Source organism: Acomys russatus, chromosome 17 (assembly GCF_903995435.1).
Source record: "Acomys russatus chromosome 17, mAcoRus1.1, whole genome shotgun sequence".
Taxonomy (NCBI): Eukaryota; Metazoa; Chordata; class Mammalia; order Rodentia; family Muridae; genus Acomys; species Acomys russatus.
The window spans coordinates 63,071,915-63,089,433 of NC_067153.1; the positions used below are offsets into that span (position 1 = coordinate 63,071,915).

The following is a 17,519-nucleotide window of genomic DNA, read 5'->3' on the forward strand; positions in this document are numbered from 1 at the left end:
ATCATGGTTTGCTAGAAAGCTGGCGTCTCTCCTTGTTTTACCCCTGGTGAACTTACTTGAGCCGCTCAATAATAAAGTTCTTACCTAGCACGCCTGAGGCCCTGGTTCCCAAAAGTATCAGCACCCACAAGACAGGACCCCTGAGCCATTTATCTACAGCAAAACCCAGAAAAGTCCAGGGAAGGAGCTGCCCACTGCTATGTGTGGTGGGGTTAAAACCGCAGAGGGAACTTCACAAGCCCTGCACACACGAACCCTGGAAGGCCGGCCGGTGGGGTGTGCAAGAGGCAGGTTCGTGTGCTGCGCCTCCCCACATAGTGCTCCATGAGCAACTGATGAAATGTGTTGTCCCTCAGGAGCAATGAGTACGTTAGGGTCACGGTCGCTCTGGCTTTGAAACCACTGAGGTATGTTCAGAGCCAGTTCCTGGTCAGAATGGGGTGCTGTCATTGCACCCCTAACTCTGAGGCTGTGGGCCTGAGGCTCTGTAATAGTTCCTGGGACTTGGCAGCTGAGCACAGCCCTGAGCATCTGTGGCCTCCTGAGGCTGTGCAGTGCAGCTCACGGCAGCCAGAGTCTGCCCATGTTGGGACCTGGCCTTTCTCAAAACAGTCTTTCTTCTGAATTGGGTTTGCATTTACATCCTACCACAGAGCCCATTCCAGTCAGACAGACTTTGAACCGTGCTCCAGGCCTGCCAAGATGGCTTTGTCTTTAGTCCAGTTTTGACTAGTTAGACTCATTAGTAACAGAAAGTGCATGCTGGGGAGGGATGCTCACATTTGGACCTCCTCCTTCCCTCCCTCCCTCCCTTTCCTTTCTTCCCACCCCCTGTTTCTTTCAATTTTCAGTGCCAGTGACCAAAACCCAGGGCCTTATGAGTGTTAGACAGGCCTCTGCTGCTAAGTAAAATCCTGTCCTGTGAGTCGGTGCCCCCCTATGATCGTCACCCCACATATAGCATGCTTGCTGGTGCATTTAGGTGCACCATGGTGTTTGTACACACACGTGCACACTTTTGGCCTGATGAGTCACCGTAAAGCATTGCAAGGGGCTGTTGTCATTAGACCTGATTTAGCTTTTTAGAAAGAATTAAATTTAGGATACTAAGTTTATAGTAACTTCAGAGTGTGCTTATAATTTTATTATTGCTTCTTTTGTTTCAGTGAAAAATATTAGTAGAAACATGTGTCTTTAAAGACAGGCACAGGGCTGACTGAGACGTGAGTGCTCTGCGTCAGACCCAGAGGAGAACTTGTAGCTAGGAAGGCCATCTCCTTCACTTCCCTTTTCCAGTTAACCATGAGGAAAACGAATCTCAGAGAGATTAGATGGCCTGGTAGAGCCGTGCAGCCACACAGCGAGTGAGCAGTTTCCTCCTCAGATGTGACTTACCACTTCCTAGTTAGTGCTAAGAAACATTTTCTTCGTTGTATGTTTTTTTTTTTTTTTTCTTGAAATTTTTATGTTAAAGGGAAGGGTCCTATTTATTAAGTCCGTCCTAACCTGAGTTCTTTTAAACTATGTTACCACATGTAATGTTATAGAGTTCTGAGAGCCAGTTATTAACAGTCATACGTCACAGCTCCAGCTCGAAGGGGACTGTGGTACAGTAAGGTTAATTGTGTGTTTCGGGTCATGTGGCTAGTAATAAAACGGGCATTTGAGCTTCAGGTCTTCGTGACCTGTTGCTCCGTGATAGCCACTGTCACTCCTGGGGATGTAAGTTCAGATCTTTTCCGGGTGTCGGTAGTGGGGATGGTTATCGTCGCTGTGTGTTTGGACTTGTCACGCACTCTGTAAAAAGCCAAAAGTGGAGCGAGCCCTGCTCAGGGTAGCCACAGTACTTGGCAGGCAGTTGGCCAATTTCCCTCTTGTCTCTGTAAGATAAATAGTGTTTGCTGGTTGGATAGTTGAGGTCCAGATAGGCTCAGGGACTTCCCAGCTCCTTATCACAAACCCACATGGCCCGTTTCCCAGCTTAGCCTGGGCCCTTCTAGCATAGATTTCGTCACTTTTGCTCTTTCCTGTCTTACACCAAGATTGTTTAAGTACTTCCCAAAAATAATGAGCCACGTGTGGGTGTGTTCATTCTCCAGCGTGAATCACCGTGAGCGAGGCCTGCACCACGGAAAGGAGGGTACGTACCAGGAGCCAGAGACTCCTGACTCCTCTCCCACTAATTGGTGGACTCAGAAGTGACTGCTTTTGAAAAGGCGGCTGTGGGTTTGGCCGCGTCTCACCATGCTCAGAATAGCCATCTCTTGAAGTTGTTAATTTTCCCTTTCTTGCTTCCCAAAATAGACCCAATGCTGTTCTCTTTGCTCTCACAACACGGGTTCTGAGAGGTGTGCCCCCTGTGGGGAGCCCCAAGGGACACAAAAGGGAATTGTCAAAGGCGCCTTGCCTTCTTGGATTAGTGGGACCCCTGGAGGAAGAATAGGGGGTCTTGCCAACAAGGGCGCCTTCTTGGATTAGCAGGACTCCTGAAGGAAGAGAGAGGTCCTGCCAAGTTTCCTGGATGTGAATACATTTTAAGTTCTTAAGAGGAGTAAGGCAGAGCCTCACTTAGTGGCCCAGGCCTGTGACCCCAGCACTGCAGAGACAGGAGGATGGAGAGTTCGAGGCCAGCCAGACCTCTTAGTGAAACCCAGTCTCAAACACGCAGACAGAATGAGAGAGCATTTCTGAACACAAGTTTGGAAGAAACTTTTCTTTGTCTGGAGATAAGAAGATAGAACTGAGACCCAGGAGTCACTTGCTGGGAAACTCTCCTGGTTAGGGTTACCTGTGGCCCACGCTCTGCCTGTAAGAGACGGTGTGACCCGTGCTGTTCACAGGTAGCTGCATGTTCAGGAATTCACCTCAGAAGATAGAGATCTCATCAGACGCCGTAAACACATAGGAGGCCCTGCGTAGAAGGCTTCCTGTCTCCCTGCTTGTCTCGCACAGCCTCTGCCACCTCCTCCCCCTGCCCCCATACCTTGTGTCCTTGAATGGGAGCAGCAACGAGCTTGCCTCATTTAGGGACACTCGGAGGTAGCTTGGGTTGTCTTTGGATTTGCAAACCTCAGGGATGACTTTTCAGAGAATGGATGAGGAGCTGAGGAGACACTCTTTGTGCTCTAGGCTTTGGTTTGGATTGGTCACAAGCCTTTTTGCTCTACAGGTTTAGTGTGCAGGCCTTCCTACAGAGTGTGCCCTCAGAGAGTTAGTGCGCAGGCCCTCCACGGGGTGTGCCACGGAGGCTTAGTGCGCAGGCCCTCCACGGGGTGTGCCACGGAGGCTTAGTGCGCAGGCCCTCCACGGGGTGTGCACAGAGGCTTAGGGCGCAGGCCCTCCACGGGGTGTGCACAGAGGCTTAGTGCGCAGGCCCTCCACGGGGTGTGCCACGGAGGCTTAGTGCGCAGGCCCTCCACGGGGTGTGCACAGAGGCTTAGGGCGCAGGCCCCTCCACGGGGTGTGCCACGGAGGCTTAGTGCGCAGGCCCTCCACGGGGTGTGCCACGGAGGCTTAGGGCGCAGGCCCTCCACGGGGTGTGCACAGAGGCTTAGTGCGCAGGCCCTCCACGGGGTGTGCCACGGAGGTCTTGCACCCTTTCCCTCATTCAGCAGTGCAGCACCAGTCTCAGTACTGTAGCCAGCACTGCACTCCTGCGCATCCGGGAGGTCATGGCTAGGTTAGGCCTGGGCAGACGGTAGAGGAGTACCAACTGTCTGTGCTATTCTTGTTAGTCAGATAAATAAAGGACTGCAGATTCCAGGGCGGCGGAGCGCTCTCAGAGGTGCCAGATTCATTTACACTGATTTCCTGTTAGTGCACACACTTACGTGTGATACACACCCAGCAGGACTCAGTAGCCCCGGGGAGAGTGTGTATACTGCGTAGCTAGAAAAGTTACACACACATACGTGTCCAGAGGCTCAGGACGGGCTCAGTTTCCTAAACACTGTGTGTGCATATCTCTTTGTGTCCTCATAGTAACTCTGTGAGGCGCAAGCTCCGCATCTCTGGAAGACATTTCCCCTTAGTCCTCATGAGAGGTGCCAAACGTGGACTGAGGGGGAGGTGACAGTGGCGGGAGGGGGAGTTTATCAAGGGAAGTGGTGATGGAGCAGAATTTTGAAGGACTTAGGCAGGACATATGAGAGCATGCCTCATCCTGGAAACTGGGGTATCTTGTCCCCAAGAAGAGATGGGATGAGACTGGCTTCAAGGAATCTTGGGTAGGTTTGTATGGAGTGGGGAGCACGTGCTGCCCAAAGGGAAGGCTCCCTCTGCCTAGCAGGATCGTGTGGAAGGCTCCCTCTGCCTAGCAGGATCGTGTGGAAAGCATTTGTCCTTTATCGGCATAGAGTAGAGTAGTTAGGAATGGTGGGGCCTACAGAGCTTGTCTGTGAGCTGAGTAAGGTGCAACGGCAGCTGGCCGAGGCGGTCCCTCTGGCCCCGCCTCTATAAAGGCTGCTTGTTTGGGGGATATGAAGTACGCCAAGGGCCCATTCTGAGTCTCAGAAGCGCCTTGGAGGAAGAGCTTGCATCTCTGTTTACATGGGCTTCTCCGTGTCCCGTAGCTCTCCTGTGTGCATGTACCAGCTGCCTGCAGACCAACTACACATGTGAGACCGATGGGGCTTGCATGGTCTCCATCTTTAACCTGGATGGCTTGGAGCACCACGTGCGTACCTGCATCCCCAAGGTGGAGCTGGTCCCTGCTGGGAAGCCCTTCTACTGCCTGAGCTCAGAGGACCTGCGCAACACGCACTGCTGCTACACCGATTTCTGCAACAAGATTGACCTCAGGGTGCCCAGCGGTGAGTGGTGGCCTTGTCCTTCCTCACCCCTCGCTGCGCTTTCTCAGCCCGTGGCGCAGGGACGGCACAGGGTGGTTTGGGATGCTCCTCAGGTCATGGTGAAGGATGGGCTTCCTTCTTAGTCAGGCTGGGAGGCAAGAAGAGCCGCTCTCCCAGTCAGGCCAAACTTGTGGTTCTGACGAGCCTTGAACTCCAGAGCCGGTTTGGTCCCACTGTTGGAGGGCCGCTTCCCTGAAAGGCACAAGCTAGCCGGGGAAGACTAGAGGAAGCCCTCAACTCAGGGTCTTTCATGGGCGCTCCACCTTCAGAGGTAAATCAGGCCACAGCAGTCTCATGTTTTTACTGTTTGTGTTTTCACCTCACTCATTTTCCCAGGGCACCTCAAGGAGCCTGAGCACCCCTCCATGTGGGGCCCTGTGGAGCTGGTGGGCATCATCGCTGGCCCAGTGTTCCTCCTGTTCCTCATCATCATCATCGTCTTCCTTGTCATCAACTATCACCAGCGTGTCTACCACAACCGCCAGAGACTGGACATGGAGGACCCCTCCTGCGAGATGTGTCTCTCCAAAGACAAGACACTCCAGGACCTCGTCTACGATCTGTCCACATCAGGGTCTGGCTCAGGTACTGGCTCTTCCAGGCACTGTGTGTGTCGGCCCTCACAACTGCTTCCCAGCAGGAGACAGTGTTTACGAGGCAGGCTGGGGCCCTGCTGTGTTGAGTCACTTGGTTTCAGAATTCTCTTCATCTGGAGTCTGGCCTGTAATAAGACGTGATAGCAGCCTTGCCGACAGGCTTCCATCCCGGAGATACCAGAGGGCCAAGTGCAGGCCTTGCCATCGTGGCAGCTCTGCCTCTGGTGTTTGTATCCGCGCACTCAGGAAGAGTGAGCCGCTCCTGTCCAGGTGGCGGCGTGCTCAGGATTAGGCCCCTTTTGAGACACAAGAGTGTGCTGGGCTCCCGTGAGGCGCTGCTGGCTAATCATTGATCCTGGGGCAGCCACAAGGGAGTTTGAGGACACTGAGCAGAGCTTAGAGTGGACACTGGGTAAATCGCTGACTTGTCCAGTTGCCCAGGGGCTTTGTTGAGAGTTATCAGAGAAGGGGGCCCAGCTTCCTGCGTAGCTTGGCCTCCATTTCCTCTCGGGCCTTTTGTTGTCCAGAGCTTTCTTAGGTGAGGCATTGAACTCAACACTGGGCCTTGACGTGAGATCAGAGCTCAGTATGGAGAAAGCTGAGGTTGTTTGACGCGAGATCAGGGCTCAGTACGGAGAAAGCTGAGGTTGTCTCAGGAAGTAGCTGAGCTAACAAACCATCTGGGGTGGCGGAACAAAGCTGAAATCATCTCAAAGCCAGCACAAGCGCTTGGGAGACTGAGGCAGGAGAATTGCCTCAAGTGCAAGGCCAGTACAGGCCTATCAAGTACCAGATCTACCAGCACTACACAGTTGGTCCCTATCTCAAAAACGCAGCTCAGCCAGCTCTTCGGTGTGAGGATGCCTGAAAGGCCGTGCTGTTGCTGCTGTCGTGCTAAAGAGGAACAGCGGCTTTAGAGTATAGAAGTTGTCAGGGGCCAGTGTTGCCGTCTGAGCCGGAACTCGCAGGTCTCCTTTGGCTGTGTTTCCCTGCCATGGGTTAGACTGTGGCTGTGCAGGGAACCTGTGCCATCATGGCTGGATGCCCTCCTCAGACCCAGGGGTCCTGTGACAGCTCAGTGTCCGTGACTCCTCCGACCCAGGGGTCCTGTGACAGCTCAGTGTCCGTGACTCCTCAGACCCAGGGGTCCTGTGACACCTCAGTGTTCATGACTCCTCAGACCCAGGGGTCCTGTGACAGCTCAGTGTCCGTGACTCCTCAGACCCAGGGGTCCTGTGACAGCTCAGTGTCCATGACTCCTCAGACCCAGGGGTCCTGTGACAGCTCAGTGTCCGTGACTCCTCAGACCCAGGGGTCCTGTGACAGCTCAGTGTCCGTGACTCCTCAGACCCAGGGGTCCTGTGACAGCTCAGTGTCCGTGACTCCTCAGACCCAGGGGTCCTGTGACAGCTCAGTGTCTGTGACTCCTCAGACCCAGGGGTCCTGTGACAGCTCAGTGTCCGTGACTCCTCAGACCCAGGGGTCCTGTGACACCTCAGTGTCCGTGACTCCTCAGACCCAGGGGTCCTGTGACAGCTCAGTGTCCGTGACTCCTCAGACCCAGGGGTCCTGTGACACCTCAGTGTCCGTGACTCCTCAGACCCAGGGGTCCTGTGACACCTCAGTGTCGGTGGCTTTGGCTTTATGAAGCTCGGCAGTTGAACGCTCCAATGTGAATTTATCTAAGCTGCACAGTTTTAGAAACGTAGAAAATATTTGGTGTGTGCTTTTCCACCAAAGGTTGGACACTGGTTGAAAGGGCCTGGGAGAGAGTCTTAGTGCCCTGGGATTTTTCAGGTTTTCCAAGCCAGGTGAGGTTATGGAATCTTGGCGGGTTTGTCTAGACTAAAGTGATGAGTGACTACTTATTTCTCCATGGGTAACTTGGTGCATTTTGGTATAGTGCACAGAGCTTCCAAGGTGCCTGTCTTGTTTTCAGTTTGTTTGTTTGTTTTTTAATTATTGGATGGGGAGAGGTGTGTACAGGTGAGTAGGTGCCCTTAGAGGCCAGAGAGATCAGACCTGTGGAAGCTGGACTTTGTGAGCCACCTGAGGTAGGTGCTGGGAACTGAACTCGGGTCCTCTGGAGGAACAGCTGTGCTCGCTTGCTTACTCTCTCTCGCTCTCTTTCTTTTTCTTTTTTTCTTTTTTCTTTTTTTGGACAAGGTCTTACTGTATAACCTTGACTGGCCTGAAACTCACTATGTAGAGTAGGTTAGCCCGAAACTCATAGAGATCCACCTACCTTTGCCTCCCGAATGCTGTGATTAAAGATGTGCGGCACCACCTCTGGCCCAGTAGCCAATGAGCTCTTAACCAATGGGCAATCTCTAGCCTCGGTGTTTCCAAAGGGCAGTCAGCATTCATTTGTTAAAAAGACCAGAGTCACACACATGATGTGGGGTTTTAACAATGCTATCTTAGAAGTATTAAGTTCGTGTCTTGTATATGACTCTGGTCTTTTTAACAAATGAATGCTGACTGCCCTCTGGAAACAAGACTGAAAAGAAGCTGGGCTAGCCTGAGCTAGGCGGACAGGGTTGTTGGACAAGTCTGACAGCGCATGGACATTTGAGGGAGTTTTGAAGAACAGGTTGAGACTGTGAGTGAGGTGAGCAAGCAGGGAACGTTCCAGGCCACAGAACAGACTTTGAATGCAAAGAACAAAAAGCCATGAAGGCTTACAGTTTGCGTAAAGGCTCACAGTAGCAGACTGGCCCGGTCTGCCTGGAGGGGGCAGAGGCGGGCTGGCCGGTCAAGAGCTGCAGGTTAGAGCTTCCACGGAAAGTTCTCATGTGGACAAACGAATGCTCATGTTTTTCCTTTGGATGAAAATTGGCAGAGGTGTCGAGGATGGATCCACTCACTTGCCAGGCTCTTGTTAGGAAGGGTGGGATGAATCAGGGCGTGTCTGTGGGTGTGTGGGGCAGCAGTAGGGTGAGAGGAGATGGAGGGCAGTCGGGCGGCCTGAGGAAGGGCTGAGCTGGGCCCACGTGCGGAAGCTCAGCAGCCCTCTCCGGTGGTGTAAAGTATCACCTGTGGAGTCAGGCCTAGATTGCCTTGTCTTTTACTGTTTGCGCTAATCCGAGCGCGTTGTGTAACACACCGTGGCGCCTTAGTGGCTTTCTCCTCTGTGCAGTGGAGATAACAGCACTGCCTGCCTTACGGACGTGAGGAAGTGACGGGATTTCCGTGAAACCCTCAGTACACCTGCATGCGTCTCCCGCACACAGTGAGCCCGGCAACGGAGAGGGGGAATGGGAGAAAACAGAGCCCGGCATGGTGGGAAGGGGGGCTGGCGATAAAGGGAGAGAAATGCCAGATGGGTCAAAAGAGGGCAAGGAGGAGGCCTGCGTGGACGTGGACGAGTGTGGGCCCCTAGTCTCCACCTGAGCCTTCCTGTGACTAGAGCTCTCTGTTTAGACCATGGGTCCACTGTGTTGGCCACACAGCATCGCCCTCTAGTGGCTAGTGAGCAAGGTGACCAGAAAGGCTGTGCCTCACCTTCATTTCTTTCTGTTACCATCAGAATAAAGAAGAGTCCAGTGAGTTGGTAAATGTGATCAGAGTTACAGTCAAGTTTCTCATCCGCACAGATGGAGTAGAAATTCTCAGTAAAATGGTTGAAGGCAGCTAATGGCACGTGTTCTTCTGTGTTGACTTGCTCTGTGGTAAATCACCTCACATGTGGGTCTGGCTGTAACACTCTGTAACCACTGGACCAGGGAGTGTGGAAGACATGCAGCTGAGTACCTTTCTGGAGCTGCACACTGAGTGTCAGGCCCAGAGTTTAGCAGGTTTGCAATGTTAGATTTCTCTCTATTCTTTGACCCACAGGGTTACCCCTGTTTGTCCAGCGCACGGTGGCCCGGACCATTGTTTTACAGGAGATCATCGGCAAGGGCCGGTTTGGGGAAGTGTGGCGAGGCCGGTGGAGGGGTGGCGATGTGGCCGTTAAAATCTTCTCTTCTCGTGAGGAACGGTCTTGGTTCCGGGAAGCTGAGATCTACCAGACAGTCATGCTGCGACATGAAAACATCCTTGGATTCATTGCTGCTGACAATAAAGGTACAGAGGCGTTCTCAGGGGGGGTGGACAGAAGGACAGATGACACTAGAGAGACATGACTGCTTTGCAGCGCGCCGGGGAGTCTGAATACAGCCATAGTTCCAAACCCTCTTTTTTTTTTTTTTTTTAAGATTTTATTTATTATGTATGTATACAGTGCTCTGCCTACATAAATACCTGCATGCCAGAAGAGGGCACCAGATTTCATTATAGATGGTTGAGAGACACCATGTGGTTGCTGGGAATTGAACTCAGGACCTTTGGAAGAGCAGACAGTGCTCTTAACTGCTGAGCCATCTCTCCAGCCCTCAAACCCTCTTAAAATGTGGAGCCTTTTATGCCAAGTTCACACCTGGGTTATTGTGTAGCTGAGAAGGCCCCGACCCCCACCTGCCCTCAGACCTGCTGGGGTCTCTGTTGGGATTCCGATGTGTTTGTTTTGTAAATCACTGCAGTGAGGAGTTATGGTCTCACACTTCTGGGAAAGAATGATGACAGAAAAGCACTCTGTCCACATCCTACAGCACAACCAGCAGCATGTACACCTGTCGTGAGGTGGCCACAGAGGAACCAAGGCCTGCCTGTCCCCTTAGTGTCACTTAGTTGTTTGGGGCTGTTCTATACCTAAGGCCCCTGAGTTGCTGCTGCTGCTGAGGAGGATGAGGTGGTGAGGAGGAGGAGGATGGTGATGGTGGCAGCGGCAGCGGCGGCGGCGGCAGTGGCCGTGATTCCCCCGCCCCCTTTTCTTGCTTCTTTGTTAGGGAGGATGGGAGTTGAGGCAGAGTCTTGCTGTGTGGTGCAGCCTGGCCTCAAATGCGCAGTCTGCCAGTGCTACGATTATAGGGGTGCGGACCTCACCTCACTGTCTGGCTGCAGTTCTGAGTCTTTTGCTTGTGCCTGGTGCGTCCCTGTTGTGAGAAAATCACTGATTGAAAAACTAACAGCTGATGATAGGAGGCACGCACAAGCCAGTCTAGTGAGCACAGATTGAAGGCAGGTCACACGCGAGCTTGAGGCAGGAGCTACAAACGCTGGGCAGGCAGGGAAGCGCTGTGCACATGTGAAGGTGAGGCATGTTTGGAAATCTACAGATAACATGGGAAAGCAGTGGAGGGGTAGGCAGCGACCGGGCTGTGCTGGGTTTTATGTGCACGTCTCTGTGTGTGTGTGTGTGTGTGTGTGTTTGTACCTGTGTGTGTGTGCCTATGTGTGTATGTGGAGGCCAGAGTCAGTCTGTTTTCCTGTATTATCCTCTGCCGTGTGTTTTGAGATTGAGTCTCTAGCAAAACCCAGAGCTCACTGATCAGCTGGACTAGCTGCCAGCAAGTCCCTGTGACCCTCCTGTCACCCCTTGCATCCATGGTAGTGTCACAGGAACATGTGTCATGACTGACTCTTATTTGAGTGCTGGGATCTGAACTCGAGCCCTCCTGCTTACAGAGCAGGACCAAGCCAGGTGTGTTAGCACACATCTTTAATCCCATCACTTGGGAGGCAGAGGCAGGAGGATCTCTGTGAGTTCCAGGACAGCCAGGGATACACAGAGAAACCCTGTTTCAAAAAATCTAACATACATACATATATGTCTGTGTGTATATATATATATAATTTATGTTTAATATTTGTTTTTATATTATTATTATTATTTTAAAAACACCATGACCAAGGCAACTTACAGAAGAGTTTATTTTGGGCTTATGGTTCCAGAGGGTTAGAATCTATGACGGTGAAGTGTAGACAGGAGCTGAGAGCTCACCTCTTGACCCTCAAGCAGGAGGGTGGCTCGTAGCTCTGAAACCTTAAACCCTGCCCCAGCGACACACGTTGTCCAGCGAGGCCTATACCCTGTGGCCTTCCCAAATGGCCACCAACTGAGGTCAAGTAGTCAAGTGCCCAAAACCGTTGGGAGGGTCACCTTGTCAACCAGCTCACTTTCTTGGATAAGGAAGCAGGGCTGGAAGATAAGTGCTGCTCCCTGTGCTGCCGCAGGGGTGTGAGGGATGTGAGGTCGGGGCCGGCCAGAGGAGCAGAGGCAAGCCGTGTACACCAGCGGCTGCCCGAAGCTGCCACTGTCTGTGTGCGTCACGCCTCCTTCCCTGTTGCCTGGAGTTCCTTCTGTGCAGACGCCATCTTTGTTTTCACAGACAACGGCACCTGGACCCAGCTGTGGCTTGTCTCTGACTATCACGAGCACGGCTCCTTGTTTGACTATCTGAACCGCTACACAGTGACCACGGAGGGGCTGATTAAGCTAGCCCTGTCTGCAGCCAGCGGGTTGGCACACCTGCACATGGAGATTGTGGGTACTCAAGGTGAGCAGTGGGCTCAGCCCGGGAGCAAGAAGCTTGAGACGAAAGGCCTGTCCTTCCTTGCCCAGTCCTGACTGAGGTAGCTGCAGCCAAACTTTGGGAATGGTTGTCCACCTGAGGAAGAACAAGAACGAATGGGTTCCCTCACTGCCTGTCATTAGCCTCCCCTAGGAAGGTCAGTTAGGCGAGGGCTTGGCTGGGTAACGCATGGACAGAGGTTTGCTGAGGACACCTGGGGGTGTGCTAAAAGGACAGAACCGAGAGGAGAGACCAGCACAGCGGAGTGAGACTGTAATTACCTCCCACTGAGGCTGCACGCTGCCTTGTAGGACTCACGGTGGCAGGACATGGGCCCACGTGTCTGCAGGCTCTTCTGGAAGAGGACCAGGCTTTGTGCCGGGGTGGCTGCTGGCTGCTCGCTTTCCTGGTCTCTTCACATTGTATGAAGAGCTGCTATTCTGTTTGTCCAGAAGAGGAGGCCAAGCTGCTCGTGGGATCATTGGCTTGAGGGAGGCAAAGCCAGGACTTGGCCCAAGCCTCTGGCTCAGAATCCATGTGTTTCTCTTGTATACATTTCCTTAAACATGCCTGGTTTTTTCCTGCCAGGGAAGCCTGGAATTGCTCATCGAGACTTAAAGTCAAAGAACATTCTGGTGAAGAAGAACGGCATGTGTGCCATCGCAGACCTCGGCCTGGCTGTCCGTCATGATGCTGTCACTGACACCATAGATATTGCTCCAAATCAGAGGGTGGGAACCAAACGGTAAGAAAGCCCTAGGCCACGGCCCTCACTCACAGCTCACACAGGAGGAGGCCTCTCTAGGCCACGGCCCTCACTCACAGCTCACACAGGAGGAGGCCTCTCTAGGCCACGGCCCTCACTCACCAGCTCACACAGGAGGAGGCCTCTCTAGGCCACGGCCCTCACTCACAGCTCACACAGGAGGAGGCCTCTCTAGGCCACGGCCCTCACTCACCAGCTCACACAGGAGGAGGCCTCTCTAGGCCGCGGCCCTCACTCACCAGCCCACACAGGAGGAGGCCTCTCTAGGCCGCGGCCCTCACTCACCAGCCCACACAGGAGGAGGCCTCTCTAGGCCGCGGCCCTCACTCACCAGCCCACACAGGAGGAGGCCTCTCTAGGCCACGGCCCTCACTCACCAGCCCACACAGGAGGAGGCCTCTCTAGGCCGCGGCCCTCACTCACCAGCCCACACAGGAGGAGGCCTCTCTAGGCCATGGCAGAGGGAAGTGGAGAAAGAAGTGGAGCAGGATGCCTGGCACTCGGGAGACAGGCGGATCTCTGTGAGTTCGAGGCCAGCCTTGTCTACAGAATGAGTTCCAGGACAGCCGAGGCTACACAGAGAAACACTGTCTTGAAAAAGCAAAATAATAATAATAATAATAATAATAATAATAATAATAGTAGTAGTTGTTGCTGCTGCTGCTGCTGGTTGTGGTAGTGCATGCCTTTAGTCCTAGCACTTGGGAGGCAGAGGCAGGTGGATCTCTATAAGTTTGACTGTCGACAGAGCGAGTTCCAGGACAGCCAGGGCTATACAGAAACCCTGTCTCAAGAAATGAAAAAATAAGAAGGATTTTGGAGCGGGGTTTGGGAGGGTGGGCAGCAGCCCTGGGCAGCGGGTGCTGCAGTACAGAGCGTGGCTTATGGGGCCCTGAGGGAGGCTGACAGAGCAGGTTCACCATCCTAGAGCAGCGTTAGGGCCGCCTCCCACCTGGCCATGCCTACTGACGTCGTAGCACGGAGGGTCTGTGTGCTTGTTCTGAGTGAGTTAATTCGGCTGCTGTCTCTTGTCCTCTCGACCTGAGATGGCATCTGCCCGGATCCCGAGTGTCGGTGGGGCACCTTACAGCACATGCTCACACACAGCCACTGCCCAGAGTCCCTAAGTGGGATTCCGTCACCTCTAGAATTATTTTCACCTATCTGAAGTCAGGCACAACAACAAAAGAAGTTCAGAGTGAAGTTTAAGCTCACATTGTCATTGCGCCCTCAGTAAAGCGAAGGCTGCAGTAGCAACCTGCCTTTACTGTGTGTACAGTCCCACAACACCCAGACAGGCTCCAGAGCAAGTCAAATGTGCTCAGGCCTTGCCTCCCAAGAGGCGAGGCAGGAGAAGCATCCTCACACAGCGGCTCTGGGTCAGTGCCTGGCTTGAAGACAGCAGTCCTCGTGTACTGTGTGTGACTGTGCGTGTGCTGTGTGTGCTGTGCGTGACTGTGTGTGCTGTGCGTGACCATGCCCCCCTTGCCGTCCCAGGTACATGGCTCCTGAGGTCCTTGATGAGACCATCAACATGAAGCACTTTGATTCCTTCAAGTGCGCCGACATCTACGCCCTGGGGCTCGTGTACTGGGAGATCGCTCGGAGATGCAACTCTGGAGGTACCTCGCTCTGCCCCGGCTCTGGCTTTCAGCACTATGGGCTTCCTAGGGGTGCTAGTACCCCCACTTCTTCACAAGTCCTGGAGGCCACTGTGCTGAGAGGCCAGCTCCATGTTACATCCATTGCCTGGGGCTGAACTTGAGGCTTTGTGTACGTGAGGCGAGACTCTTCTGTGCCCTGAGACCTGCAGCCAGCTGTAGAACAGTGTTGTTATTTGTGATAACTGTTCTGGGGGATGTTAGACAGACAGACAGACAGACAGACACACACACACACACACACACACACACACACACACACACACGTCTATCTCCTCCTCTTTTTTCTCTCTGCTTCTTCCTCGCTCTGTCTCCCCTCACTCAGTAACTCACACTGCAGGAGAATTCCTAGGGTGCACGCAGGCCAGGGGTGAGGCTGGGTCCTCTGAGTTAGAGGCTCTGTTCTGACAGGAACCTAGCCACATCTTTGGGGAGCCCTGCTGTGGCCTCTTTGCACTAAAAGAGGGACTTTCTTGGTTAGCAATAGTGCTTAGAACTTTCTTCTTTTTTTATTTTTTATTTTGTTTTTTTGAGACAGGGTTTCTCTGTGCAGCCTTGGCTGTCCTGGACTCGTTTTGTAGACCAGGCTGGCCTTGAACTCACAGCGATCTACCTGCCTCTGCCTCCCGAGTGCTGGGATTAAAGGCGTGCACCACCACTGCCCAGCTATGTCAGCACTTTAGGATGGCCTCCAGGTATTGTGCCGTGTGATCATGACAGGATGCTCAGGAGCCCACGAGCCCCTCAGCCTTCTCTCTGATGGAAGAGCCAGGGCAGTAGAAATGGCTAAATTTTTAAAAAGCTGGTAGATTTTCCCAGTAGGACCGTTGTTTCTGTTCCTACTCTTTTCTGGCCACACTGTGTTGTTAGACCCAAGGAATGGAGGGGAGACTTGTGTGCTATGTCTTCTCAGTTTTGATCACTGTGACTATATAAAGCGGATTAGGAAACTCTGGAGCTAGAATGTAGCTCAGTGCATGTGCTGTAATGCATGTCGTTTGTATACATTAGTATATCTGGTATAAGCCCCAGGGCCCCTCCTTCCACAAAGAAAATTGCCATGCATCTTTTTTAAAATTATTGTGAGCTGGGTACAGTGGCTCCCACCTGTAATCCCAGCACTTTGGAGGCAGAGGCAGACGCATCTCTGTGAGTTTGAGGCCAGCCTGGTCTACAAACTGAGTCCAGGACAACCAGGGCTACACAGAGAAACCCTGTCTCAACAAACAAAATAATTATGTGTGTGTAATGTATGTATTTGTTCCATAGGTGTGTGCATGTGTGTATGCAGGGTTTTGAGATGAGGTGTCTCACTGGACCTGGAGCCCATGAGTTCGCCTGCATGGCTGAGGTGCTGCAGGCATCCCGCACTGGGCTCACAGATGTGTCCTTGCTTAACTGAACTCAGTTCCCTGATGCTCGCACAGCAGGTGCTCTACCTGAGCCATCTCCTGTCACACAACAAACTGTGAATAAGTGTCTTTTTCCTCATGACGTCCAGAAGCTATGGCTAACTATGTAATAACTGTAGCACATCGTCACTGCTGGCTGCGTGGACTCGTGTCCTGTCTGTACTGTAGATCTGTAAAGGCGGATGCTAGTACTGCCCTCATTTGGTAGATCAAGAGAGTGAGGCAGGAAGCCGGGCGTGGTGGCGCACGCCTTTAATCCCAGCACTCGGGAGGCAGAGGCAGGCGGATCGCTGTGAGTTCGAGGCCAGCCTGGTCTACAAAGTGAGTCCAGGAGTCCAGGATGGCCAAGGCTACACAGAGAAACCCTGTCTCAAAAAAAAAAAAAAGAGAGAGTGAGGCAGAGGACGGCTAAGCAATGTCTGCAGCTTACACAGCTGAGACTAGAGGCCAAGACCTGAGCTTCAGGTCTCAGCTACCCCGTAGGTAACTATGGGCTCAGTGAATGGTTCAGAGCATTGGCTGCTCCTGCAGTGGCCTCAGGTTCCCAGCACCCCCACATGGCGGCTCCCCACCACCTGTGACTTTAGTTCCAGGGATCTGACTCCTACCTATGCAAGCACCAGGCACACAGGCCTGAGGGAGAGAGAAACGAGGTGATAGTTAAACATTTGCGGTTCTTCTCAAGGACCTGAGCTCATTCCCAGTGCCTCCTCAGGCAGGCAGGCCACAGCCACCTGCAGTTCCTCTGCACAGCAACGTCTTTCTCCTCTGGCCACCTCAGGAACCACAGAGGCAGAGAGATGTAAATTTTTTAAAAATGTTTTTCAATCTTAAAAATAGAACTTATGCTGGGCGCAGTGGCTCATGCCTGTAAGCCCAACACTTGAAGAGGGAGAGGCAGGTGGATCTCCGTGAGTTCAAGGCCAGCCTGGTTTACAGAGGGAGTCCAGGACAGACAAAGCTACACAGAGAAACCCTGTCTCAAAAAAACAAAACCAAACAAACAAACAAACACAAAAAAAAAAATAGCAGAAAAAAGTCTTAGGGGCTAGAGATATTAAAGAGATTAAAAGCATGCACCACCACACCCAGCAAAAATAAAATTTAAAAATATGTAAATGAGGGGCTAGAGAGATGGCTCAGAGGTTAAGCGCACTGACTCCTCTTCCAGAGATCCTGAGTTCAATTCCCAGCAAAACTACATGGTGGCTCACAACCATCTGTAATATGATCTGATTCCCTCTTCTGGCCTGCAAGTGACATGCAGGCAGAGCACTGTGTACATAATACTAAATAAATACATATTTTATAAAAATGAAAAAATATGTAAATGAATAAATCTTACCAGTAGCCATGGTGGCACATGCCATTAGTGCAACGTGGTAGTGGATCCCGTTAGTGCAGCGCAGCAGAGCATCCCGTTAGTGCAGCGCAGTAGAGGATTTGGGATATGCTGGCTCCTACCTGTAGCCCACCTCAGAGACTGAGGCTGAGGACCATGGGTTCAAGGCCAGCCTGACCTGCATAGTGAGACTTTGTCTCAAACTAAAAAAGGGAAAAATAATAAAAGTACAGCTTCACCGGGCATAGTGGCGCACACCTTTAATCCCAGCACTCGGGAGGCAGAGGCAGGTGGATCTCTGTGAGTTCTAGGCCAGCCTGGTCTACAAAGCGAGTCCAGGCCAGCCAAGGCTACACAGAGAAACCCTGTCTCAAAAAACCAACCAACGAATCAATCTATAAAAAGTTGAGCTTCAGCTGCACATGTGGCCACAGTGTGTGCTCAGCGTGGGGAGCAGAGGGCATCGCTTTTCCCAGTACGCAGGGTTCTAGAATAAC

The 17,519-nt window shown here is 52.5% G+C and overlaps 1 protein-coding gene across 1 annotated transcript in view; it reads left to right on the forward strand.

Annotated features, from left to right (window-relative positions):
- Acvr1b (activin A receptor type 1B) overlaps positions 1–17,519 on the forward strand; it is a 38,706-nt gene that overhangs the window by 18,040 nt on the left and 3,147 nt on the right. Inside the window, exons 2-7 of the mRNA XM_051160371.1 lie at positions 4,572–4,811; positions 5,187–5,435; positions 9,284–9,514; positions 11,659–11,826; positions 12,430–12,586; positions 14,105–14,229. Coding sequence (XP_051016328.1) covers positions 4,572–4,811; positions 5,187–5,435; positions 9,284–9,514; positions 11,659–11,826; positions 12,430–12,586; positions 14,105–14,229 — 1,170 coding nt within the window. The remainder of the gene's footprint in view (positions 1–4,571; positions 4,812–5,186; positions 5,436–9,283; positions 9,515–11,658; positions 11,827–12,429; positions 12,587–14,104; positions 14,230–17,519) is intronic.